Source organism: Seriola aureovittata, chromosome 10, assembly GCF_021018895.1.
Source record: "Seriola aureovittata isolate HTS-2021-v1 ecotype China chromosome 10, ASM2101889v1, whole genome shotgun sequence".
Classification (NCBI taxonomy): Eukaryota; Metazoa; Chordata; class Actinopteri; order Carangiformes; family Carangidae; genus Seriola; species Seriola aureovittata.
Window position 1 is genome coordinate 16,485,927 of NC_079373.1, and position 27,762 is coordinate 16,513,688.

Consider the following 27,762-nt stretch of genomic DNA (forward strand, 5'->3'; position numbering starts at 1 on the left):
TCCCCCGTACGGCCAGGGATCTCCATTCGACCCTGTACATTGTGACATTGTGCATCTACCCCATCAAATACTTATGAAACTGCCGGTTCCATGACATGCGTTTGGAAAATAATGAGAAATGTTCGCTGTAAAAAAAAATGTACAAAATCTGTGCAACAGGGAAAATAAAAAATCAATTTTAAAATCTATCAGCACAAGTTTTCAGGGTTGATTGTGCCAGTGCAAGTTCTTTCTGCAGTCCTGATATTTTCATATACAACTGAGCGGGTATGTCAGCATGTAGCAAGTACTGCACATACTGTAATATTCCATATGTACCTCTGTATATAGTGGGCAGTGGCAGAGCAGATAGTCCCTGGCTCTGCATCTGCCGCTGCTGCTCCAGGCGTCTCTTAGCTTCCAGGACTGGGTTCTCAAACTGAGTCCTTCGATTTATGTGACTGAAAATACATTGCATTATTAAAAATAATGGGAAAAAAAAGATAATTCAGAGCCTTTTCCCAAGACAAACATAGCAATACAACAATGCAGTTCTGAATTCTAAATTTTACAGTAAAATGTACTTAAGAACCAAAAGTGAAAGTGTTCATTCAGAACAATGCTGCCTTTCAGTGTGTTAAATTATCGATGCATTTAAAGGTCCTGCACACATATATGGTTGACACTGCCATGAATCATGCGTTAGGTTTTTTGCACCTGTTTGGGTGGGAAAAACTACACTTGTATCATTACATCAGTCATTACTGAGTCCAGTGACCTCATGTTATTTCCAGCATATAGGCACCAGAGCAGAAGCCGTAAGTTAAAAGAACTGAAAACACCTAAGCAGGGTCTTTAAGTTCCACTGATCATTTTTTTTTATGTTGACACTGAATCAAATGACTCAGTCCAAGAGGAAAACAACCAGTCAAGATCACCAAATTGCAGTGAGTGCAATAAGTAGTTATAAAAATCTAAGCCCAGATATTTTCCTTAGCAGATGGCAAACCAAAACAAGGATAAAATGGAAGTAAAATTTAACTGGCATTTGACACATATGTGTTTCTCCTGGGCGTAAGATATAGAAATGATGTGAAAATGTTATTCTTATAGGTAATTTGTGGCTACAAATGTTGAAAGTTTTCACCTTCAATTAGAGTTTATTTTGGATGGACTTCCAAATACAGTACAGCAACACATTACATAATTTTGAGGTGAACAGATTTCATCAGCAGCATTCTTAGGATAGTCCCTGCGGACGAGCATTTCACTGTCAAAGTTTAGTCAAATGAGCAGAAAGACATAAAAAAGAAATGAGAATTTTGTCATTTATAATTCATAATGAGATGTTGTAAACCATGGAAATGGATTTCCTGTTATACTACAGAGCATCGGAGTTAACCAAGTCAACAGGGAGACTTACTCTACATAGTAGCTGCCATAGATGGGATCATCTATCTTCTCCCAGCCATAGGGCAGCTCTGAGAGGAAGGGGAAAACAAGAGGAGTGAAATTAAGTCAGTTTATGCTCAGAGCAGAAGAAGGAAAGTAGACACTAAATTGAACCACTGAGGGGAGACGACATGAATCTCAGGGCTCACAGCTAGACGCTCCCAAAGTGCTCCTTTAATAGACAGACAACACTTCGATCTGCAGCAGTGGCTTCTTCATGGAGGCACGAATCACAACAGAGACATCAATACAAAGCTGGGCAAGAGAGAAAGAACATTTAAATCGTCAGACACATCACATCCTGCCCTCTCTTCCTTTCATTCTCTTCCTCTCTTTGTCGTGTGCACAAATCCTTTATGGCCAAAATACCTTCACCAGACTACTTCATGTTTGTCTCTTTTTTATTTCACCCACCCACACATTTTTGCCTTGGATTGCTTCCATGGCATGTCAATTGTCTCATCCTCTCTCTCTGGTTCTCTATTCCCTCCTCACTTCCACCGTCCCTTTGCTGATTTATCTCGCCTCTCTCAGTCGTAAAAGAACTGGGTCAAGGCACTGCTATAATACCCATACTCTATACCCTATTCTTGTATTTCTCTTCACGTAACTTCTCACTGACACACACGAACACTTTTAAACACAATATACATTGCACGTAATGAGCTCTCTCTGTTGGTGTATGCAACATTCAGAATGTTTTGGTTTTTCGGCTTCAGCACTAAGGAAAATAACGAGGGGATTGACCTCAAACTATAAGACTGAGGGAAATACACACACACAGACACACACACACACACACACATACATACATACACACACACAGACAGACACAGACAGACACACACACACACACAGACAGACACAGACACAGACACACACACACACACACACACACACACACACACACACACACACACACACATCTAACATTAATCAGTGAGTGTTACTGAAAGGTTGATCATATTAATTCATCCTCATGTCTTGTCATGACGATGTTTGTAGGTGGGCATTTCCCACAAGGAAATAAAGTAAACCTGATGGAACAGTAGGATACTAGTGTCATACATATTGAAAAAGATGACAAATAAACTAACAGTGAGTCATCAGGGACCCTGAGCTTATTACTAAAACACAAATACACACATACAAAGAAATACAAGAGCTGACAACCTTGGTGATAAAAAAGCTCTGGGTGAATAAAAAATGAGAAAGTGGGAATGGAGTGTGTGTAAGGGTGTGCTGGGTGTTGGATTTGTATGGAAAGATGTGTGCTAGTGGCTGGTGGGGAGTTTGGTTATGATGTTTCTGCTTTGTACATTAGCTTGTACAGGGCAGTAACTGGGCAACACCACAGCCACTGTAAACACAATCTAAATACCAACCAAAATGTGTTGCAGCACTGAGTATCAAAAATTGTGAAGTACCAAGTGTTTGCATCAAACACAGGGTCTGATTTGTGGTTATGTTTTCTTATTGTTGTAATGAGATTGTTACTGATTTAAATCAGGAACATGATCATTTTAGGCGGTATCTTATTTAGTTGTTTTGGCTAGATAACATTTCATCTCTCAGATGTATGCTGGCAATAATAATTTCCTAATAATTTTGTGCCCTGGAAACGGTGAAAGTTGGTATAAATTATAGGGAAAATAGGCCCATCTTTGAAAGTACTATTTACACACATGTAATTTTTTTTTCTAATCATTAATTTGTCATAGGAAATATGTTGAATTGTGTCCTTGTCTTGTCGTGGAGACAAATTTCATATTGATGCATGTTCAGCAAAGCACATTCAGTTGTTTTGCACTCACTAACCTTATGCTAGCATTTAATTTGAATGTAGGTATGGAATAAATTTACCTATAATTAGTAGGAAATCTTATTTCCAGGAAGCTTGCGAAGTTGCTTTCAAATTACAGACCTGTAAAACATTACTGAAATGTTTCGATTTGTCCAAGAAAGCTACTGTACTGGCAAAAGTACAGAAAACCCAGCCCAAAAATCTACCCAGCCCTCTTAAGTCTTTTCACATTCATTTACTCACTGACAGACACATACAAGCACACCCCATGCACACACACACATAAATCCTCAGCTCTATTATTTTTTACAATTATTAAGTCTGTGTGACGCTGATACTGTGGCATCATCCCTTCATGTTGTAATGTAATTATGAACAGATTTGTGATCTTGATATCAATAATCTGTGTGTCAATGTGTGTGTGTGTGTGTGTGTGTGTGTGTAAGTCCTGGCTGCTGAGCATGCTGACTGTGCAGCCCAAGGTGAAAGGGGTGGATGCTGCAATTATCTTTTCTGTGCTTTACCGTTTCCTCAAAACGCCTGCACTGCACTGTCATTACCTCAAACGACCCTTCGCATCCCTGAGGTGGAAAAGTCAGATGGATTCACACTTCAAACCACCTTAAATTCCCTCCCACCCTTTCTACGAGCCACCTTAAATGTCGGCCTAACTCATCCACTAGTCGCTTGCCCTCCCCCTAAAGTGAAAGGGAGACAGTTTCCATGGAAACCACCAGTGGAAGTCTTTTTTTTCTCGCCTGAGCTGAGGGCTCTGTCTTGTCTCTATTTCCTGCCGCTGAAATACAGAGAGAGAATTTGTCTGTGTGTTTTTAAGCATTCATATGAGTCTATATTTGCAGTGTGTGTGTGTGTGTGTGTGTGTGTGTGTGTGTGTGTGTGTGTGTGTGTGTGTGCGTGTGTGTGTGTGTGTGCGTGTGTATATTAGATGGCTTAACTGTGTTTGCATCTCTCAATGAGTGAAAGTGTCATCTTCTTTGACAGTAAATCAAACACCTCATCATGTGTCTGTGTATAGAATGAGCACCGAGGGGCTTGCTTGGGTGTTCTGGTGCTTGTTTATGGGTATCTGTATTTGTTTTTCTCTTGACATAAAGTCTAATTGTGATTCCTCAGCATTCGATGACTCATCTTCCCTCTCACACAAAGTCTCTCTGACCAACGGGCAGCCCAGAACAGATACAATGAACTCATCTGACTCAGAAGAAAAACGAAACTACCATGAACTGAAGAACCCAATAAACTCAAACCAAAAAACAACCTCCAAAATTTCAAATAGTACTAGAACCCATATTATTTTAATTATCACTTCCTCTGTAAAATTTCTCAATTAACTGATTAATTGTTTGATCTATTATGTGTCAGAAAATAGTAAAAAAAAAAATAAAAAAGGCCCAAACCAATTTCCCAAAGCCAAAGTTTACATATTCAAATTACTTGTTTTGTCCAACCAAGAGAACAAACCCCAAATATTTTCCGTTCAATATCATAGAAGACTAATAAAAGGAGGAAATATTCACACATTAAAAGATGGAAACAATACTAACACAGCAGTTATAATGTTCATCATGTTCACAATCTTGGTGTTAGTATGCTAACAGTTGTGAATTAGCACTAAACACAAAGGAGGCTGATGGGAATTTATTAGATTTTAAACGAAAATTAAGATTGTGACCTGATGATGGTACTAGATGAAACTTGATCACCAAACCAACTTGCAGCTTGAATAAATTATCTAAAATATCAATCGATTATGAAAATAGTTTCATATCAAGTTTCAGCCGACTGAGTAATTGACTAATCAACCAACTGTAGCAGCTTTAATTATCTGACTGCAACTCAATGTTGTGTTATTGTGTTTACACTGCCATATTAACGTACGTTGTATCAGCTTTGAGTCTAAGATGTAGAGAGCATAGACATAAAATAAAAAAGAGCTGTCAAGACTGAAACAAAGAGACACAGACAACAAAAAAATGAGATTAAAAGAGAGAGAAAAATATAGGCAGAGAAAAAGTCCTGGTCCAGACATGACAGAGTAATAACAGTGATGTAACTCAGAGGTAACATTTTAGCACAACTCCATCACCGAAAGTTCCTCAACTCTCCTCATACGCAACCCTCTCTCTATCTTCATCTGGTCCTTTCTTGCTCTTTTCAAGAAGAGGCTCTCATAGGGCGTCCCTCCGTACATCATCGCCACTCCATCTAACTTCATCATTTGTCATATTTCTTGTTTCCCCCATCTCTGTCTAGTGTCATTCCCTACTTCATACTTTCTCTGTTGCTTACAGACCGGGTTTCGACATTGTGACATTGGCCTCAGAGAGGATTCCTGCCTCTAAATGATCCTGAGCAGCATATTTTCATCAACAGCACTAAGATTACTTTGAAACCGATGTTGGGCTTGAGTGCGTGCGCAAAGGCAGAACTGAAACCAACACTTGCTGTTATTTGAAGCTTGGCCTGCTCCTTTCTTGCCTCCTCTGAGCGAGGGAGGAGATATGGGCTTGTGTTACGTAACAAAAGACCTGCCTGACAAAAAGAATGCAAGCGAACCAGATCTGTGTTGACAAGCCTTTGAACCCTGGGAGTCAGTCTCAGTATATAGATACAACACAATGCACACAAAAGTTGCACATTCATCCAAACACATCAACACAAAATAGCATCTCCTCATATTCACCAAAAACGCAGCAAGGGAGCAAAGCAAGCCTGAGAGGTTGAGTGAGGGGAAAGGGAATAGTGAATGAGGATATGAAATGCTAAAGGAAAGTGGAGCAAAAAGACCAGACATGCATGAGATGGAAGCAACGGAAAGGGAATAACAAGAGGGAAGATGCAAAACCAGCATTGATGAAAGTATGTCTGAGTGTTTGTCTGCTTGCTGCCTATGGCAGTGAGACTCTGGGAAAACCTTCAGGCAGATGGGCAGTTAAAAAATGCACCACCCCTTCCTGCTGTTCCCTCCCCACATTTATTGTTTTATTCACTTTCCTTGCAGAATCTGACGTTCTTGCTTCTATGCATATTTAATTATTTAAAAACTACTTGTCCATTAATGTGGGCAAAAAAAATGGAAAATTGGCAGTAAACGGTAACTTGGTGCACTGCAAGCAAATAGTGTAAACATCAGAAAACAGGCAGTGCAGCATATAATTTATATATATATAACTAAGAGCTACAAGGTGATAATTAAAAGAAAACAATAACATGATGAGTAAAATACAGAGCAGCATGCTGGATTAAACTACTGTATATCCTTCTGTCATCCATGTGGCCACTGAGCTCTTTATATTGCAAAAGAAAAACATTTCCTGGCAACTAAACCTGTTTTCTGGAAGGCATCAATTCAAAGGTGCTGCGAGAGGATGTGATGTGTCATCCAAGACCTTCACAAACGTTCTGCTAACAGTCTTTGATTCAAAATCCTCTTCCAGTGATCGCTCAAGCATTAACTTCCTTTAACCACTGCTTCCCCAAAGACAGAAACTGGCAGGCCAAAAAAAAGGGAGCCCAAATCAACTTTGCACAGTAGATAAAATGCAGACAAATGAAAATAAAGAGAAAAGAAAGACAGACAGAGGAGGAGATGGAGGGCAGTAAATGGATATTTTTGCCACTTTCAAACATGGCTGATTTATTGACTTCCGACTTCTCTGGGAGAAATGATCTGCATAAGTCAAGTAAAACAGTCTTTTATCACATATTATGTGTTTTAATATGGCTGTGCAGGGCAGATATTGTCATTAATATACGGTATGGCTGATCATAGGCGCTGGGTTGTTAGCTGTTTGTGACATTCTATTAAAATACTTTTTTATAAAGATCAGAAGTGAACTTGGGACTGGTCCAGAGGTAAGAAAGCCATGAAATTTTAGGCAGACATTAATTTTCCCCAGAGGATAAAACCAACTCTGGTGATCCCCTGACTTTTTCTCTTGTGCCACAACGAGGCAGTTTTGGCTGTCAGTGATATGTTTTGACCATTATTGCCATGAAATAAGGTAGACATCCGTGTCGCCTCCAGGATAAACTGTAACAACTTTGATGATCCCTTGACTTTTCATCTGTTAACATCATCAGGTCAAAATTTCAATGTACAACAACAACAATGTGTAACAAGCTAAACTATGATGGTTAGCATGGTAAACATTGTACCTGCCTAACATAAGCATGTTAGCCATGTCACTGTGAGCATATTAGTATGCTGATGGTACAGTTTAGCTCTGCTGTGCAGCCTCACAGAGCTGCTAGCATGGCTGTAGACTCTTAGTCTGGTTTGTACACAAACAAATTTGTCATTTTTTAACTTTGTTAAACTCACAGTGGGCTCAAATTCTAATATTGTGCTGAAGCAGATCCAAACAGAGCCAGAAGCAACAGCAAGTTGTTGCACTAATACACAAAATAAGTGATCACAGAGCACTACAGCTGACAGAAACTTGGCTTCTGAACATTGCTGGCATTGGTGAAAACCGATCTTTGCTCTGCCAAAATGAAGCTGAAGTACGTCGGCCATGTTTGTGAAAAGGGTTTATGAATTGACAACAGTGGTGTGTGTGTGTGTGTGTGTGTGTGTGTGTCGAGAGTGAGAACCAGTTTGTGCAGAGCTGAGTGGTTTTATTAGAATTCCTGTCACAGACCAGCCCTTTACTGGGCAGAGGAAGAGAAGGAGAGAAGGAGTGGGGGAGAGAGAAAAACAGAGAGAGAGAAAGAAAATTGAGGAGTGGAAGATTGAAAAGGGAGAGTGACAGAGATGTGAGGTGAAGGAGTGCAGAGCGTAGAATCGAGAAGGGAGAAAATTGAAGAGTTGGAGAAGAGAGGAGAGGTAGAGAAGGTATTGATTCAGATCTCGCTCTGGAGAATCACATCACAACCTAATTCGCTGACCGAAGGCTGTGACAGCAGCAGGGATGTAAGATCACCTCATTGATGTAATCTGATAACACCGAACCATCACAGGAACTCTCTTTTATTTACGTGACTGACATCAGTACTGAAATTAAATTAAACTGTATTAAATTCCAGTTCTTAGATTTTAGTCTCTGAAATTTCATTTTTGGTGAGTTCAGATTTTTTCCTTCATTCACAAACCTTTGCTTCCCCTGTTTCAAAATGCTTTAAAACAAACCTTAAACTAGAATTACAACCTTGTGGTTGTATGCCTCCACCAACCAGCCAAGGAGCAGGAAATATGGTCACAATCTTCCCTTCCTGAGGTACAGCACTGAATAATGGCCAGAACTGTTTTTGCAGAAAGTTATGATGTCACGGTCACAGTTAAATTGTGTCATAATTGGCATATGAATTTGTTTGTTATAGCCAAAATCGTGTTTTGTGAGACGTTCCTTATATATTGCATTCACAAGAACGTGAGGTCACCGTGACCTTGAACTTTGACCTTTTGCCCACCAAAATCCTGACTGACGCCAGCACAGAGGCATGAAGGCGAGGCTAGTGACACGCAACAAATCCCATGAAAAGACCAAAGCAAACAATGAATTGATCCCACTAATGAGTACCGTTTGTGTAGCTAAAGTCTGATATGGTCCATTCCTCTGTGCCATAGACCACCTTTGTTGTCTAAAAACTATTAAAAACATATAACTGTCAATCCCACATACATCTTCCTGCTGTAAGTAGTCACTACAACAATCCTTTGGGACCCTGTTAGAGGGCCAGCATATAAATCTGAAGGGCTATGAAGGGATGAACAGGTTAGAAGAGAATAAAAACTATCTCTGCAACACTAAACAGCATACTTTTTTAGACTGCTGTTACAGCTGTTTCTTTTTCCTGGATAGATTTACCTCCTCAGAGAGGAGAATGACTCTTTGGTTCCTCAATTCATATCTCATGTACAGGCAAAATATGATGAGGCATTGTATGTAGGCACTGTTTCTCTCCAACGGGTCACATGCTGAAAAGTTTGGGAACCGCCACACTTGGGCGTTGATTGTGTATTAATCCACATCTTAATAACAGTCTTAAACATTTGCACTTTTTACTCATGTTTGAGGGTTTTTTCTAAGAACTACAGTTATCAGTTGTTTTAGGAAATAATATACCTTTTTAAAAAAAATAATGAAACTGTACATCTGTGACTCATTTTTATAAGATTTACATCTTCAGTAGAACAAATGGGCTTACAGCTGATCTGTACGGACACAGTAGGAAAATCAGAAAGTGCTGAGAATCGCACTTACACGATGTTGGTCTTTCTACAGGATTTGTTGAGAATTTAATAAATACACAAATATCTGATACCAGCCTTATCTTTAAACACAACAAACAAGGTTTTATTCTGGAGTGATGAGGTCTGGAGCACAGGTTATAAATAGAGCTTCATAATAAGATGCAACAACTAACGTCTTGACATAAAGCATGTCCTCACAGCTTATAGGCGTCTTATTTTAATTTCAATGGTCATGAGGCATAAAAAAAGAATACTGAATGCACCTGATTGCATTCCTCTCTGCACATGTAACAAAACCATCAAATGCTAATAAACACTTCTAAACAACAAACCAAAAATGGTCAAATTTATTTGTCAAGTTTATTCTTTCTATATTTTATAACCCTGTGAAGAACAGTGAGACCAGCAGCAGACTAACAATCACCTAAAACAACAGCTCTTTTTCTCAATGAGGCAAAACACACTGGAACAGTGAACAGACAACACAGGTACACAAATAGCAGGAAATGCAGAGACGACACACTGCCATGAATGCTGAAACATGAGCTCGACTCAGATGAACACAAACAAACAAAACAAGAGAGCGAGCAGGTAAACAGGTCGTTCAGACTCACCGTCTTCCCTGCATTCTTCTGGTGGCTTTGCTTTCTTTGCAAGTCGAGGATCCAGCCATGATGTAGTTTTGGTGTTGTGACTGAAGAAGAAGAAAGAGATGTGTAAATGAAGGCAATAAGGAGAGGAAAGGGGCACACGGAGGTTAGACAGAGACTGACTGTGAGGTTAAGAGAAAGAGATGAGTGCAAAGTAACATTAATGACCTAAACCTGTGTGTGTGTGTGTGTGTGTGTGTGTGTGTGTGTGTGTGTGTGTGTGTGTGTGTGTGTGCGTGCACGCAGGGGCAAAGAGAAACAAGGGGATTTATAAGGTAAACTAAATGGCCATTAATCCACTAATTAGCCCTCAGCGACTAATTAGTAAGGGTAAGAGGAGAGGGCAAAAGTTTACAATGGTGTGCATGTTTGTCTGTGTGTATATATATATCCTGTGTGTCTGATTAGCAGCATTAAGTTACATCAATTATTCAACACAGAGGCCAGCACTATAAAGTTTACTCAGCCAGCTATACATAAACCATGTTTTTAAAGAGGGTGCACTTTGTGAAATTTTATTATTTTTAGACATAATGTTTTTCATCATGTCATGAATAAAAACTTAATCCACTATAACAAATACAGACATAAGGGAACATGTTGTTTTTGTGGAGTAAGATCCTTATATTGGTTAATTAAAAAAAAAAGAAAAAAAGATTCATTATTTTCTCTTACTCTATGAAGTAGACCTCCCCTTTCTCAGTGTAGGCCATCTCCCAGTTGTCAGGCAGAGGACCGAGCTCTTCCTCATCTGCATCTGGGACTTTGGCAGGGGATTTAGAGGGAGATTTTGGGGCCTCCTCTCCTTCGGAGGGGGGCTCAGTGGAGGCTGGGGCCTGGCTGGATGCTTCAACAGCAAGCTCCCCAGAGGCATCTGTGCTCTTGTCCTCATGTTCACTGGACTCTGTAGAGTGCACACATGCACGCACATGCACGCACACAAACACACAGTTATTCTCAAATTCACTCTGCACACACATGCAGACCTTGATGCACACGACACACGCCATGCATGATGAGTCATAGCCAAGCCACTGCAGAGCTATGAACCCCCAGGAGAGGGAGAGAGAGAGAGAGAGAGAGAGAGAGAGAGAGAGAGAGAGAGACAGAGAGAGAGAGAGAGAGAGAGAGAGAGGAGAGAGAGAGAGAGAGAGAGAGAGAGAGAGAGAGAGAGAGAGAGAGAGAGAGAGAGAGAGAGAGATGGGGTCTGAGGACAATGAGCATGAGGAGTAAACAACATGGAGAAACAGGGAAAGACAGTGACTTTAGGGGTCAGAGACTGAGTCAGAAACACAAGGAAAGGTTTTTTGAGTGAGGAGAAAAGCTGGTGGCGTCTAAGTCAGCGGATGATGAGCACATGATTGAGGAGAGTGAATAACAAAAAACGTCAGCATTTGCCTGTAACATCACAATTCTCCCAGGAAAAGTAAGATGGAAGAAAGTCAATGCTCCCTCACAATATTCATTGCATTTCAGTGTCCATATCTTTTTCCAGTCTAACTAAAATTTGTTGCTAAATCTTTTTTCAAGTGTAGTAAGTAAGTTATTTTATCCAGACACTGTTTAAACTCAATTTGAAGCAAATCTTCTTCAAGATCAGTCTTTTTTCCTGTGACCATCCAAAATATCTTATTTTTTACGTTAATCTTTCATGTGGCATGGGTGTCAAATAACAGAACCTTCTAATCTTGTTGTGATGTCTGAAGAGAATATGTAAAAAAAACATTTCCTGATACAGTCATAAGAAGAAAGGACTAAGTAAATTTAGCACATGGCAATAAGAGAATAAGGGGTGAAATACGACATGCCACAACAGAGACTAGAAAGAGAGATGGGGGAAGGAGCCGGAAGAGAAGAGGGCAGAAGGGACAGGACCACAGAGACGAAGAAGAAGCTAAAGAGCTCGGAAGGAAGAGGATGGTAGAGGAGAGGAAGAGAGAGGGGAGAGTTTGGGTATTAATAGAAACAGGGACAAAGACCAGTGGCAGGAAAGCAAAGACAGCAGGAGAGATGGAGAAATGAGAGGACAGAAAGATGGGAGCTGAAGCCAAAATGAGACTCTGGACAGTGATAATGGTGGAGACCTTAAAGTGCCCTTGTGCATTCTGTTACGTAAGGTTATTGAGAACCTTTGCAGTTCACACTCACACAAGCAGAGTCTGTTAATGTTTGTAATGACCGGTCAGGGTACAGTTTGTTGTCAGATTTGAGGACATCTGCACTGACTGAACTATATAAACTGCAGATATGAAACTTGCTAAAGGAGAAAACAGGCTCTTGATTTATCCTAAAGGGACAATAAAAAGGAAAGGGGAAAATTGCTATGACAACCGGCTTGTTTCTCTGGTTTTACTCAATCATACCAGTGAAACAGCAATAAACAACCCAAGGGACAGGCAAGGGCTTCAATCCAGATTTTCTCCTCACCTAAATGTAATGCTATACAATGTGTTCATGGTCACTGCAGCTGTGAAACAGAGTTAGAATCTAATTCCAATCAGGAGTAGATGGAAAATTTAGAATAAAAACATCAAAACAGGAAATTGATGTTTTTCTCTCTCATCCCACAGCACCTGGTGTGATGGCCACCCCATTGCCGTTGACAATGGGACTCTCTTCTTCCTCCTCCTCAGGCGGCTCCAGGCTGGCGCGCTGCTCCATGTTGCTGACTGATTGGTTCCTCTTTCTCTTGCCCTGGGCGCTGGGCCGGGCTCCGGGCAGCAGGGCCTCACTCACATTCAGAGGAGGGGCTGCAGGGGACGGCTCCGCTGGAGGTTTTGGTGTGCCGTAAAAGTTATCTGAGGGCAGAGAGGCAGGGCAAGCTTTGTGTTAGTGGCCACATGTATGACTATCTCAGGTGATGTAACACACAGTCTGTCAAGCAGAGCTGAGGTCCACTGCTCGTCGCAAACTGGGGCTTTGAACAGATGATTTCCTTTTAAAATGTATGACATATCTGTCTGAACAGAGTGCAGCAGAGGTAAATTATACTGCCTGTGACCGGGGACAAATCATTTCCGAAAAATTCGATCGATTTTGTGCATTTGCCCACTGGCAGATGTTTCAAGAAGCAAAGGCAGTGGCTAATAGTCGAGATCTTCCGACTGACGAGCCTCTACGTAAACCTGAGAATGTGAAATGACACACGGATCCAGGATCCAGACTTTTATTTACTATTATGTGAAATTTTTATTTTAAAATCTATCAAATGTTGATGCTATAAATCAGAAAATAAAAACATATCCTGTTTCCATACTGACAACTCCTTCATTTCCCAGTCCCACCCTACCCATACAGACAGAAATAAGAGGGGTTGACCACAATACCAAGGGGCTTTCTTATAAACAAGGAGAAAAAGATAAAAGAAGCAATACAATACTGTGAGTGAGCAAAACAGCCAAACCACCACAAAGAAGTCAATACCATCAGTGTGCTTCCATCTCCTCCTACTGCGAATGACATATTTTTCTGCCCTATCGTACACCCTATATGACATTCTTTTATAGGCAGCAACCCTCCCTTCAAAGGAGGCACTCCAGGTGTCTTCCAGTTAATTTACTGTTCCGTCACTACTGCTGTCTGGACCCAGTCCTTCAGTGACGACAGATAACACCTTTTTGTAAAATATGACATTTTAGACAAGATACAAATTGAAAACCTGTGACATCCACAATATAACAGTGACTCTTGATCCAGAATTGTCTCATTTTCCACCTTCATACTTTCCAGCAGTCTACAGAATCTTTTAAAGTTCACAGAATATAAACCTGGATCCAGACTTTCTAGCCCACCTCAGTTCAGGTTTCAGTTTTTTGTCATGTATTTAGGGCCAATGTAAAGGTCAAGTACAGTAGTTTGTCATGTTGGGTCCATATTAACATGTGAACAACACATGCTCCTGACATTCATATAGCTTGTGCTCTTAAACATTGTGACTGTGTGTGAACTTAACAAAATCACTGTGAAAGATTGAAACAAATTAGCATTTATAATAATACGTGTTTAAATTGTTTGGCGTCAATGGGCAAAAACTCCATAATAACCTTTCAGCATATTGTAATCTAAGTGGTCTGGGAGCAAACAAGACATCTCCACCTCCTTTTAGCTCTGTTTTCAGACTGAAGAAAATCTAGCTTGTGATGAGAAACTTTAGCCAATCACACACAGAGAGAGAGAGAGAGCGAGAGCGAGAGAGAGAGGAGAGATGGGGTCTGAGGAGAGAGTCTCTATTGACTTTTCTACAAATGCAGATGCGTATGCACTTCAGATGGTTACGTGTCAGTATTAAATTAGCCAATTTACTAGTTTACTGGCTCTAAAAAGCCCAAGCCGGTTGTCTTATCTTAATTAATATGGGACAGAGAAAGATTATTCCAGTGTTAGTGGGAGGAATAACATATTAGTGACAGGTGAGGTTTCAGTAATAGCCAATTGCTTCCCCAGCAGCAGATAGTAGAAAATCATTTGAAAACTTGGTGCAGGGTCCTAAAATACTTAAATGCATAATTCAAAATATAAATATAAGATTCCACATAAGTCCCAAGGGCAAACAATGTCAGTTTTTAAGATAAATTACTGTTTTGGAAGTCAAGAAAACCTTGTCACTGTGCTTTCTGTGCCTAATGATGCACACAAACCTATTTTAGAACATAATGATAGCTGTGCAGTCAGGCTACAAACACAGTGTGTTAGAAGAATCACCATTAATATTCATGTGTTATCTATAGTTTTGTTTTATTCAAGTGTTAAAAGGTTGCATTCAGTCATATTTCAGTACATTTACACTACACGTCCACAAAACAGCCAGTATAATATAAATAGAGTGAGAGAGACGGTAGTTTTACAGAGTATCTTCCTATACATTTACCACTTACAAGATGGAGAATGTGCTTTATTGAAAAAAAAAAAAAAAAAAAAAATCGTTTTTTGATTGAAGACAATGTCCCCAGTCCTTCGATGGATATCAGGAAGCATCTTGAGGAACCCTGCTGTATTAGGCTATACTACCTGTGCAGACTAGCAGGTGGAAACAGGTGCAAGTTCATGATGAAATGGTTATTAAAACTGTACAGAACCACTTGATTTGTATGAACACGATCTCAGCTGTGCCATTCCTAACCTGTTGGTGCAATCAGCTCTGTTTGGAGGCACAAACACACAACGCAACGCACAACGATCAAAGCAGAGCACAAAAATAGCCTTGAGCATCTGTCATCCCACACCCACTGTAATGGTCCTGCTGGCAAGAAAAATTAAGAAAAGTCAAGTACAGTACTATGAAGAGAAAAAGGACAGGATGTGAAGGTCCTCTGGGTATCTTACTAGAGATGGAAACATCCTCAATGTATCATATAGTATCAAGTATACATCTCTCTTTTTGACATTGATTGACATTGAAGCTTCAGTGATTTCATGGCTTTCTATAATTTCAGTTTTTCAGTGCTGTGCTAAATATATATATATATATAATATATATATATATATATACACACACACACATACATACATACATACACACATATGTATTTGACTCGGCACATTTCTTTTCTCATGTTATTTACTCTTCAACCACAATAAAACTCTACTTTTATTTGAAATTTAAATAAGACCCTTACTGTCAGGCAAATATATTGTGTGATTAAATATTGAGTGTGAGTGCGAGGCAGAGATGTCTTATTTTAAAATCCCTCAAAGTGGAAAGGAGTGGGGTTTCACAAAGAGGAAACAGAGAGAGGAAAGGGGCAATGGGAGGAGAACAACAGCTGGGCAAAGAAGAGGGAAGGGGGCAGCAATAAAGGACAAAAGGGGGATCAGCAGCAGAGTACACAGACATCAGTTTACTTTCATCCCAGCAGGACTTGGACAGATATTAGGAAAGGCTCTATCGCACTCACTATTTCCTCAAAAAAAAGCACACTTACCCTACTGTCCACCAAATAGAATTCTTACATTGGGACAAAAATATATATATGTGCACACACTAGCACATGTAAACAAAGACAAGAGTATGAAACCGCAAAGGTAGCAAGCACCCACCTGAGAAAGCTTACGGACAACCTGAAGAGATGCTTTGCAGAACATAAAGCATGCTGAGATAAGTTTAGGCCTGGGTTCTTCCTGCAACGTACCAGAATGCTCCTGGTTTTGCCTGAAAGCATCTTGGCTTTATGCACAGTTCAATATCAACCTTCAGCTGTGACTCATCACATATGTAAGCTCTTACATGCCCCAGCTTTAGACACACAAGACACACACACACACACACAGTGCACTTCAATTACCTTGAAGAGTTTTCTGATGATACTTCATGTCTGATTTCAGTCTCTTTCACTGCCTTCTAAACCTTTTTCCATTTTTTTGCATTCTTGCCTCCTGTCAATCATTCCCTCTTCTCTACTCTCTTATTTTAATGTGCATTAAAAAATGCTGCCCAGAAAGAGACATCTTCCCCCGACGGGCATAAGTAAAGTCTGTGTTAAGGGAAACGTACACTGCAAATACACAAAGACACACAATTAGGATATGAACACACAAAAAGGGAGCACACACATTAACGTTCATGTGCACATACCCCCTACACTCACACACATGCATTCGCACACAATTTGTGTTAGAGTTCCGCCGCACATGCTAACAAAATTGCTACTGGGCAAATGAACCAGCAAATCCCCAATCTGTAGATGTATCTCTGACACTGTAGCAAAGCAGATGCACAGACTTGACATGACTTGGAGATGGCATTCATCCCGCTCACACAGACACAGACACACACACACACACACAGAGACAGACACACACACACACACACACACACACACACACACACACACACACACACACACACACACACACACACAGGTAGTCAGTCAGCCATTCAGCAACCACCAGAGGAAGCTGTAATACATGACTCGGCGCAGAAGACTCATTTTGTTTACTTAAGCTGCGTGTAAGAGCATCACATAACACACCTGATCCATCAAGCAAAGATATCTACACTGCAGCACAAGAAGGCATAATCAATTGAAACAGAGTAAAACAGCTCTACTGAAACATATGTTCCCATTTCTTCTCCCCAAACACCTGGACAGATGCAGAATGTTTGCTGCACAGCCGCCACGACACTCCCAGAGCTCACCTTCATAGGTTCCACTCTCTAGCAGGGCTCCACTTTGCTCCAGTTCCATAAAACGCTCCACACTCACAAAGTTGTAGTCCACCCCAGGCACCTCCCCCTCCTTAGGCTGCCTGGTGGTACCTGCAGAAAGAGAGAAAGAGAGAGAGGAAGGGAGAGAAAGTGAGAGGGAGGGAGAGGTCATCAGAGCCAAATAGGGCACTTGAGAAGAAAAGGCAGGAAGGCAAAGAAAGAGCCTAGAAAAAAAGGGTCGGACAGAAAAAGACGGCAGATTTGAGGCTACAAAGTGTATGAGAGGAAATGGGAGGGGAAAGGAAATGGAACAGAGGAGGCTGAGTGAAGAGACATCACTTGTGATAGCCAAATCCATTCACACAATTGTGTGTGAGTGACAGACACAGAGAGATACAGCTAGAGAGGAGAAGAGAAAGCAACCTCAAAGAGCAAACCACCATCATTCAATGCCTACGAGCCAATCCGGTGCCGTTTTAGAAATGAGTGAATCAATATGACACTTTTACCAAGCATAACTCAAACCTCCTTACACAGCACACAATACTGTGCCGACTGGATTATTGTCGAAACAGCAGGAATGCAGAGGCACCACATTAGCATGCAGCAATTACAGCATTCCTACATCAACGCTCTAGAGATCTCCATCAGTGCTGCAGCGTCGAGGCTCGGCTCTGTGATGGCAGCGATGGGAGTGTCGAGTTTAATGAGGTGCTGTGTTTGTGTCTCTGCCAAGTGGACTTTCAGCCCAGGCTCAGTCAAGTCTGCTGGTGTTGATTCCTGCTCTCCATTGATCATGCCTGAAAACAGTCATTGGCCCAATGTGGAGAGGGAGACCACTCTCAGAGCGTTTCCCAGAACTCAGCCTCACATGGTAAAATCGAATTGATCTGGCTGTGCGGCTGCCAGAATGTCATATCTGACTGAAGTGTAAGGTTTGTGCTCCAATGGTCCAAGTGTACATTTCTGAAAAGGGGATGAGCAGTTCTGACAAAGCCAAAGGAACAGTACATATGCTCAGGTATGAATGGAGGGTGTGAAGAATACTTACTAGTATCATAATTGGAGTGTGAGCTGTGGGAAATTAAAACAGCAGGTGGTGGATGTGCTGTAGACAGACATACTGCACACACGCGCACACATGCCTACGCACAGAAATGGATACACATGCGCAACCAGTGAGTGAGTGAGTTTTTTTGGGGGGTTTTTTTGGAGGGGGGGGGGGTGTCAGTCATGAGTCAGGAACCTCTAACTCTCCCCAGAGTGTGATATCTTAATCATTAGATCTTTATTGATCATCTGTCACCACTTTCCTCCTGTAGTGCATCTACTGAACATTTGTTACTGTATTTACTTCACCAGTGGGAGCAGAGATGGGAGCTTAGCAACACATAATGAGCAGAGATGTGATACCAGACCATCAGGCATCTATAGTCTGTCTATAAGGTTATCCAACACTGCCATACTGTGTACAGAGGGGTGTTTGTTTGTACTTATCACCGTCTGTGTGTCTACATGTGTGCTCGACTGTGTATTTGTCTTTGTGACTCTAAATAGTGGTAAAGTGCCCACTGCGCCAACAGTAATCCCATCTCCAAGCTGATCACAGCTCAGTGGGACACTGTAAATCCACAACACCACAGGTATGAGTGAGTGTGTGTGTGTTTCTAAGTGTGTACATCTCTGAGTGCAACCCACCATTCGCATTGTTTGATGTACTCAGACTTTGATCAAAACTCCAAACCAGCAGCTGTAATTTTTATCCAGAGCTCTATACTGCTTGACATGACCTACAGATGTCATACCAAAATATGTCATAATGCACAAACATTCCTGTGTAATCCCAAGATAATTTAATATGGTACCATATTTCATGACCTGTTGTGTAACATATCTCACACTCCTGATGTTGTCTACGTATATGAATAGAAGATTAAACCTTAGACACAGGCTTTGCTTTTCCCTTGTTCATAGATCTAGCTTTTTCTGTAGTGTCAGTCCCTGGCTGCAAATATCAGTGAGCTAGCGTATAAATGTAGATTAGTTAGTGATTTAGATTTACATACTGAAAAAAAGAGCTATACAGCTGGCAACATTTTGTCCGATCTCAGCAGCAACAGGTAGTCTGGCTGTGTGGTGCAGGAGTTATTTGACACATAGACGTGTCAATCAATGTACTAAACCTATGAAAGCATCTTATTCCTGTATACTTGTAATTGGTCAAGTCAAAGAAAGCATTTTTAATATGTGGCCATGTATCCCTGAGTGCATGTCCATTCATTATTTTATTCTTTGTATTTAGCAGAAAAGCAAACTAGTTGGAACCAGAACAATCAACACCTGAACTGCTGCCTCATAAACTACAATGAAAGATAATCAACACTTCTTATACAATAATAATGTAATGCGAAACAACAGTGCTGCAGTAAATACAGTCGCTGGGTATAATTTTCCCCATTTGTCCGCAATTTTAGAAGTATTGATTTAACTCCATGCTCACTTTTGAGGCTGCAGTTTAGGTGCTTATACTGTATATTCGATTGCATTATATCATAAGGTAAAATAAATATCTTCCCCACCCCCATAAGTTGACTCATCACTCCTCTGAGTCAGTCTGTACCAAAATTTCACATAGCATAAGCTCAACAAAGATATTGAAAGGCTATTTTATCAGGCTGCATTATATTGTCAGGTGTTATCATTTTGACCATCCCTTCATATACATGCAGATACCCTCCAATGTCTACTAAACAAATGCATCAGACATGAGACATAAATAAATATAAAAGTAAAATATACTGGAAGGCAAAATAATATAAGTAACCAAGACGAATGAGATAAGCAACCCAGACAAGATACATAGCAAGATGAAGAGATGAATGGCCACATAAAATGAAAATTAAATGTTGAGGAAGTGATGTCTGTATAATGTCACTTAAATGAGGACTGGCAGCGCAGCTAGCATACCATACTGCGGTACAGTGGCAGAGGATACTCCCTGTCGTGCTGTTTGAGTCTCCTTTTGAAGAAAAGCCTCTATATTGAGCTTTCTTCACCAGGTAGGAGGTGTTAACGGACCATGTGAGGTGATTTGTTATGTTTTCCTTAAGTCCACAATGATCTCCTTGGTTTTTGTGGTGTTTTGGACCAAATTGTTGTCTGCACACCACTTGACCAGATGTTGGATCTCCTCACACTACAAGTGTGTCTCCAAATTGTTGGATATAATCCCACTATAGTGGCGTCGTCAGCAAACTTCACTATAGTGTATAGTGAGGAATGGATGGGGGTTCAGTCCATAATCCACAGGCAAAGTGGCGTGGATAATGCCAGGTTGCTGGGTTTGTTTACCACTTTGTGGGGGATTATAGTTTTGAAAGCGGAGCTAAAGTCAACAAATAGCATCCTGGCATATGTGTTTGGATGTCCAGATCAGTGGCGATGATGGCCTTGATGTGAGATAATACAAGGCTCTCAAAGCACTTCATAATAACTGGTGTTAGGGCAACTGGGCAGTATTCACTGAGGCTTTTAACTGCTGTCTATAAGGGCAACGGGAGCGACAGTGGTGGTGGATTTAAGGCAGTTGGGGACTAGAGCCTGTTGTAGGGAGGGGTTAAAGATGCTAGTTGGTTGGCACGTCTTCACTGTGCTGATCTGTGGGTGCTACTCTTGTAGTCAGTTATGGTTTTAATACCTCTCCACATGCTATGGGGGTTGTTGTTTTCAAAGTGTCCCTCATTGTGCTGCTTGTACCTGTGCCTAGCCTCTCTAATGCCCTTCCTCGGTTCTTTCCCAGCATTCTTGCAGGCCAACATGTCGCCTGTCCTGAAGGCAGCATCTCGTTCCCTGAGCAGGGACCGTACATTTCTGTCCAACCACAGTTTCTGGTTTGGGAACACCTTGATCATTTTGGTGGTTTCAGGCTAAAATGAGGTGTATTCTTCTAGGTCAGCCCCCTGTGCAATCACTTCCCAGTCTGTGTTTTCAAAACAGTCCTGTAGTAATGAGGTGACTTCCTCACTCCAGACTATATGTAAAGAAGCCTCACAGACCAGTAAATTGAGACCCACTCAATGACCTACACTGCATGCTAAACTAAAAAAAAAAAAAAAAAGGGCCATCCATTGCATGTGCAGTGTTACTCTGAATACTGCAGCAGCTCAGTCAGCCAGGCTGGGCTCGTCGCCTTCCACTGGGTACAGCTATTGATCTGTTAGATCAGAGTGAAATTATTCTGCTGCCCACACCAGAGTAGGCAGAGCCAGCTGGAATACTGATGACCTGCTGATGGCCTTCTCCCACAGCTTCCTTCACTGGACACACCAATCGAGCCGAGAGAGAGGGAGAGAGAGCCTTGTCGGATCTGAGCTGGGAATATTGATCGACTATTTGGCCTTGAGATAAGCAGATAGGCCAACTGTTTCTCTTTTCTTCCTTTTCACACATTTCCACTGCTCTTCCTCCTCCCTTCCCGTTAGCAATACTCGCTAAATAACTGTGAAGTAGACCTTTTTATTAAAACAAACACTGTCCGCAAGATTCATACTCTGTTCCTTCTGCCCCTGTTGCTGCCTTTCTTTGTCTTTATCTATCTTTAACCATACTAACTTCCTTTCGCTTATCCTCGAAAACTCCCAGGTAGAAGCTCAATTTATAATTGATGGAGCCTTGGGGATGACGTGGATGAAATGTCTTCAGTTCACTTCAGTTCTTATCTTTTGTACATGGGCCACACAAACTCCTAAGCAGAGCTTTAATAAATGAGCTGAACAAAGCAGGACAAGCTGCACAGGTGCTCAAATTAAAAAATAGCAGCAGACTGTACTGAGGGGAGCCAGCGACGCTTCCCCTGAGCCAAAAGCACCGCTGCTGTTGACTATTGATTGGATGTCGTGCTCTCACTAATAAAGGATAAAGTCGGCTGTGAGCCAAAAATGGTCTTTGCATTGCAATCAGCCAGTGTAGCCAAACCTCTCAGAGGTGACACTGGGAGTAGGAGTAGGAGCGCCATAGAGATTTATGGCTTAAATGAATTAAATCTATAATAGCATAAAAGTTTCGGAGCTGCCACTTTAGGGGGTGAAGACATTCTCTGCCTCAGAACCATGATGACTGAGCACTACAGAATATTTTCACATTAGTGGGAGAGTGTGTGAGTGAGAAAGAGAGAGAGAGAGAGAGATTACGTAGAAACATAACAAGGAAAGTCCATTTGGAGCTAAAGCTAAAATAGCTGATATACTGAAATAACTCTGCTGGGTGTCAGACGATAAGAGGACAAAGACCTTTGCTAAATAATAGAGCGGCAGAAGAGTAGTAAGCAGAGACAACCAGCAAGAGACAGCAACAGAGAAGGAGACGGCGAGAGGAGAAAAAGAATGATTGGTTAACCTCACTGCGCATCCACAGCAGCCTGCGAGTGAGTTTGATACTGTGCACGTGTATGCATACACATGTTTGTATAATTAGACAGGAAGTCACCAAGAGGCAGACGCAGAGCGGGGGAGACTCAGAGCTAAAAATAGACTATCGATGGACTGATTATTATAACAAGGAGTGGGGGAAGGTGGTCACTTGATACTGTCTCAGCTTGAGTATGTGTAGGAATGAGGAGATGAGGATGGAGACAACCACGTGTGTGTCTCATATTAAGGCTAAAGCTACACACAAAGAGCAAAAGATATCATTACGTCCTCCAGAGTTTTGAATCTCATTGTTAAAAAATGACTTCTACAGTACATGTTGTTGTAACACCTGAAACAACTGTACAGTAATTGAATTGAGCAACAAACCCAGATGAGAAAAACTGGATACACATGTTCCCGACTGAGCCTCCAGCTATGTGTCCTAATGCGCACATATACGCATTGTGTTTGTCTCACAAACCGCTCTTGGATTCGGCATCATCATCCATGAGAGCCATCATGTTGCTTTGGGAGTTGGAGTGAATTTGTTACAGAGACCGAATAACACCAAATCTAACAGGAACTAAAAATATTCTCTAAAAGGTGAGCAGGCGTGATGCTCTTTCACAATAATCCACCTGGGGATTATTGTGAAAGAGCGTGAAAGAGAGGATTCAAGCAGGCAGGTACAGATTTGTTAGCACACCTATCCACTGAGCTTAATGTAAGTCAAACTTAATGTAATAATGCTGTAGGAAGTGGAAAGAGACACATTTCTTTTCTGAATGTATATCTTCTCTCTTGAATCAAGACCATCCTCAGTCCTACATGTGCATGTTGTGCAGCTGAGCAGAAGCCTTTCCTTAATTCCAGTAAAGACCCAAGGGTTCAAGCTATTTCTGATATTTCACCAATAAGTGTGTAAAATGATGCATTAAAATGTTTCTATTCAATCTAATTGTGCAGCCATAAAAAAAAGAAAGTATCTAATTTCGAAGCTACTCAAGTGGGAATATAATGGGAACATTGGATTTCACGACACAATCCTGCAGCCGTACCAAACAAAAAAATACTGGGATTCTGTCCTCAAAACCCTGAACTTGTTTACCCAGAATCCTTTTCAGCACAGAGCAAGCAGAGCACTACGGCATCATCAGAGCAGAGAGGAATGTGAAAACTGTTTGTTTCTCGCACTACACACACATACACACACAGCTGCTTTCTTATTAATTTGCTGTCTCTGTCTCGCATCCATCTATCTTATTAATTTGCTGTCTCAGTCTCGGATCTATCTATTTGTCTGTCTTATTGTCTTGTCTTTTCAAATTGCACTCCTACATTATCCCCTCTCTTCCTCTCATTTCCAATTTACCTCATTGCTCTTCCATGCATTTGTTCCTCACTTGGTACTTTCTGTCCCCATTGCTCTCTCTGTCTTTTTTAATCCGCTCCCTCTTCCCCTCGTTATCCTCCTCTTTTCTTTTGTCTCTCCTTCAAGCTCCATCTTGCACTTAGCTCTCTCACGTCTCATTCACTCACACCATTCACCCCTCCTCCTCCTCTCTCCTTCTCCCCAGTTGGCAGATGTGAGGTGTGACAGCAGGTCTAGAAGAGGTATGATCGAGCACACACACACACACACACACACACACACACACACACACACACACCACACACACACACACACACACACACACACACACACACACACAGGCATCCTTATTTACACTACAAAGCCTGGGCTACAGATGCAGCGACGCAACATGGCAACACTCTGACAGGAGCGTCTGCTACCACGACAACACGTCAGCGCCTGGCAACACAGCCTTGCCATGGTAACAAGCTGCAACATCTACATTAGCTTTACAAAAATAATATTTATGTCAGATATGGCACTCTGCCGTTCTGCATGTGTTTTACTTGTTACAGTCTCAGAGGTCTTCAGCTCAAGTCCTTTTGCTCTGCAGAGCTGCAGGTCTGTACTTCTCGCTACCTCGCACTTCATCAATCAATTACTGTCACAGCTTGGCCACTGAGAGCTCACACCTGGTTACCTCAGAGTAATTCAGCTGGTGTTTAAGCGGACAGGTTTGACTCCAATGGAGGCTGCAGGCCTGGAGGACTGGGGGACGTCCAGTGTAAATCCCTCTTGGGGCTAGAGGATGCTCTGCCGTCACAGATTCAGTCTAGTTGCAGCCAGCAGAGAGATAGTGTGTGGGACTATTGTGAGATGTGGCAGCTCGCTCAGTTACAGATACACCAAGCTTAAGTGTTAAAGGCAGACTGTTGTAAAACAAGGTGGAAGAGTGGAAGAGTGATTAGCACTGTCACCTAACAGCAAGAAGGTTCTGGGTTATGCAGGTTAGGTTAATTGGCAACTCTAAATTGCCTGTGAATGGGAGTGAGTTGTTGTTTTTCCCTATATGTCAGCCCTGTGATCGACTGGCAACCCGTCCTGGATGCACCCCACCTCTTGCTCAATGTCAGCTGGGATAGGCCCCAGACGACATTCAGTTAAGTAGCTTAGCTTAAACACTGGAACCAGGGGGAAACTGCCAACCAGAACCCAAATTTAGTTTTTAAACAAACAAGATCTGTTTGCAGTCTCTAAACTAAGATAAGTTAATTGGTCCCCTGCTTCAGCTTCATATTTACCATAGAGACAGAGTGGAATCAATCATCTCCTCTAACTTTTGGCAAGAGACTAAATTAGGGTATTTCCAAAAATGTCAAACTGTTCCTTTAACTGCAAGGTTGCACAGAGCGCTGAAAACTGTCAAACTGTCTTCACTCATTCTTTAATCAAATGCTTGATTGATTAGTTGATTGACAATAAAATAATCAACAACAGTTTTGACAATTGGTTATACTAATTTGAGTCCTTAATCAACAAAACAGGATGGGTTCTGAACATTTGGTCAATCAAAACAAGCAATTTAAGACTGGGAAACTGATGGGCATTTTCACTGTTTTCTTACATTTTACCGACTAAACGTTTAAACAAGATTTATAAGAACAATGAAAAGATTAATTAACTTTGAAAATTATTATTTCAGCCCATCTTTGTTCAGACAAAGCCTAATTTACACTGATTCCTTACTTTATAAGAAAAAAATTATTGTATGGCTGTTCCTGTTAACAGGCGCATCTGAGAAGCTGGGCTTATTTTCTTTAATGAAAAAAAGTAATGCATTATTGACAAAGGTGGTCTGGTATCAGCACTATAACTCGTTATAACTCTTATCATGGCAGCAGCAGTGTCAGAAGTTTTAATGGCATATTTAGTTTGTTTGGACATTGCTGACATCACAGCCTGCTTTTGTAATGATGGACCTCTCAGTGGCTCCAGCAAAGTAATGAAATGATTAAAGCAAAATATGAGTAAAAACTAAAAGAAGCGATTACGAGAAGGAAGGCAGCATTAGTCAACTAAAACTCCTTGACAGAAACGAAACCTGGTTAGTTACAGAGTTAATTCCAGTTAAAAAAAGCAGCTGCATCTTGTCTTGATTTCACCCATAAAGTATGTCTGTCAGGTCCACTAGTGGTTGCAAAGACATCTGTGTTGCTCAGGTTATCAGCGTCTGGTGAAGCTGGTGGCTGGGTGACATTGAGAAATTACCCCTGTACTGAGGTGTTTACTGTGGTGATGGAAATCAGCCCTGATAGGCTGAAAAGCACCTTTATTAGTGTGCAGAGCTGACTGACACAAGACGACAGTGCGGGTCATGATGATGCACACACACTGAGCTGGTATGTAGTGTGCGTTGTGCAGCGTGTGCAGCTGTGTGTGTATGTGTTTGTGTGGAGAGGTAAAGACTGACCAGAGTAAACAGTCGAGCTCTCTGAGGTGTCAGCGCTCACTGACCATCACAGGATGAACAGCTCACTGAGCACCCGGCTCATCACTGCACATTACTCTGATCTTAGAAGTAGCGCAGACAGAGACATGGAGTGAGGAAGGTGAGGAGGGTGAGGTGGTGGAGAGGTAAAACTACAGACAGGAACACAAATACAGAAGGCTTCAGAGGAGCCTAGTTTTGTGATTAACTGCTGAGTGAGAGGATCATACTGAGGGGAGGAAAGAAAAGAGATGAGATGACACCTGTCCAGAGCTTAACACGGAAAGCACTTTGCAAACATAACCAATTCATTAATCATGTTCAATATTTGCTATTTTCATTTCATAAAATTCATATCATTCCCTCGCAGTTTCTTTCATCTGTGGAACAACATTAATCCAGTGTGCCAATCAAACTGCAGGGAGCACAGAACCCACATCAAAGCATGTCAGCCAGGCCTTTAACAAGAGCAAGCCAGCAGGCAAATCACCCCTTTAAGGAGAGAGTCCCTGGGGGATGATGTATTTCTCTCACATACTGAGGCAAGCACACAACCTCAAAAGAGAATGGTGTGTAACACTCCCATTATTCATTTATCAGTGGAGCCTATTAAATCCCAACACAAACAGAATAATCAATGAAACTGTATAAAGAAAAAAAAAACACATACGGTCGTGTACATTCATACAGTGTTTCTGAGCGTACACACAGATATACAATCAATCCTCCACTGAAACACACAGACACAAGATTCATTTTAACTTTCTCACTTCATCCAAATTCAACATTATCATCGTAACAAACACCCTCAAATAACTCATCACTCCTCCTCCTTCCTCTTTGCTTCATCATCAAATGTCACAGTACCAAATTAGGGGTAAGGCCCCCTCACATCCATGTTAGCAACCATAAAGATGATTCAATGGGAAATCTATAAACAGAACTCACAGTTGATAACTAAAACAAATGTGTTCCAACTACGACAACATCCAAAAACTGAACCTATATTTTTGGTTCAATTTCAGAATAAATTTCTGGATGGAACAATTACATATTTTTCTCTTCAGAAAAATCAAACACAGATGGAAGTGGGAGAATTTGGGAGCTCACTGCAGTGACAGCTTCCTTTGCTGAGGAAATCATCAAAGAAGAATGGACTGAATGTTTGTTTGAAGGTGCAGATTTTGTCCCTTTGTATTTATAGTGACACGAATTGGCCCGAAGTCAGTGACAAAAAAGGATATTGACATGAATAATATTTAAACA

General features: G+C 41.2%; 1 protein-coding gene across 7 annotated transcripts in view; it reads right to left on the minus strand.

Moving 5' to 3' along the window:
• LOC130176310 (membrane-associated guanylate kinase, WW and PDZ domain-containing protein 2-like) overlaps window positions 1–27,762 on the minus strand; it is a 77,577-nt gene that overhangs the window by 22,289 nt on the left and 27,526 nt on the right. For all 7 annotated transcript variants that reach the window (XM_056387319.1, XM_056387318.1, XM_056387321.1 and 4 more), the window contains exons 3-8: window positions 17,238–17,357; window positions 12,676–12,900; window positions 10,778–11,006; window positions 10,067–10,146; window positions 1,403–1,460; window positions 319–440 (exon numbers count right to left, since the gene is read on the minus strand). In XM_056387319.1, the coding sequence (XP_056243294.1) occupies window positions 319–440; window positions 1,403–1,460; window positions 10,067–10,146; window positions 10,778–11,006; window positions 12,676–12,900; window positions 17,238–17,357 (834 nt within the window). The remainder of the gene's footprint in view (window positions 1–318; window positions 441–1,402; window positions 1,461–10,066; window positions 10,147–10,777; window positions 11,007–12,675; window positions 12,901–17,237; window positions 17,358–27,762) is intronic.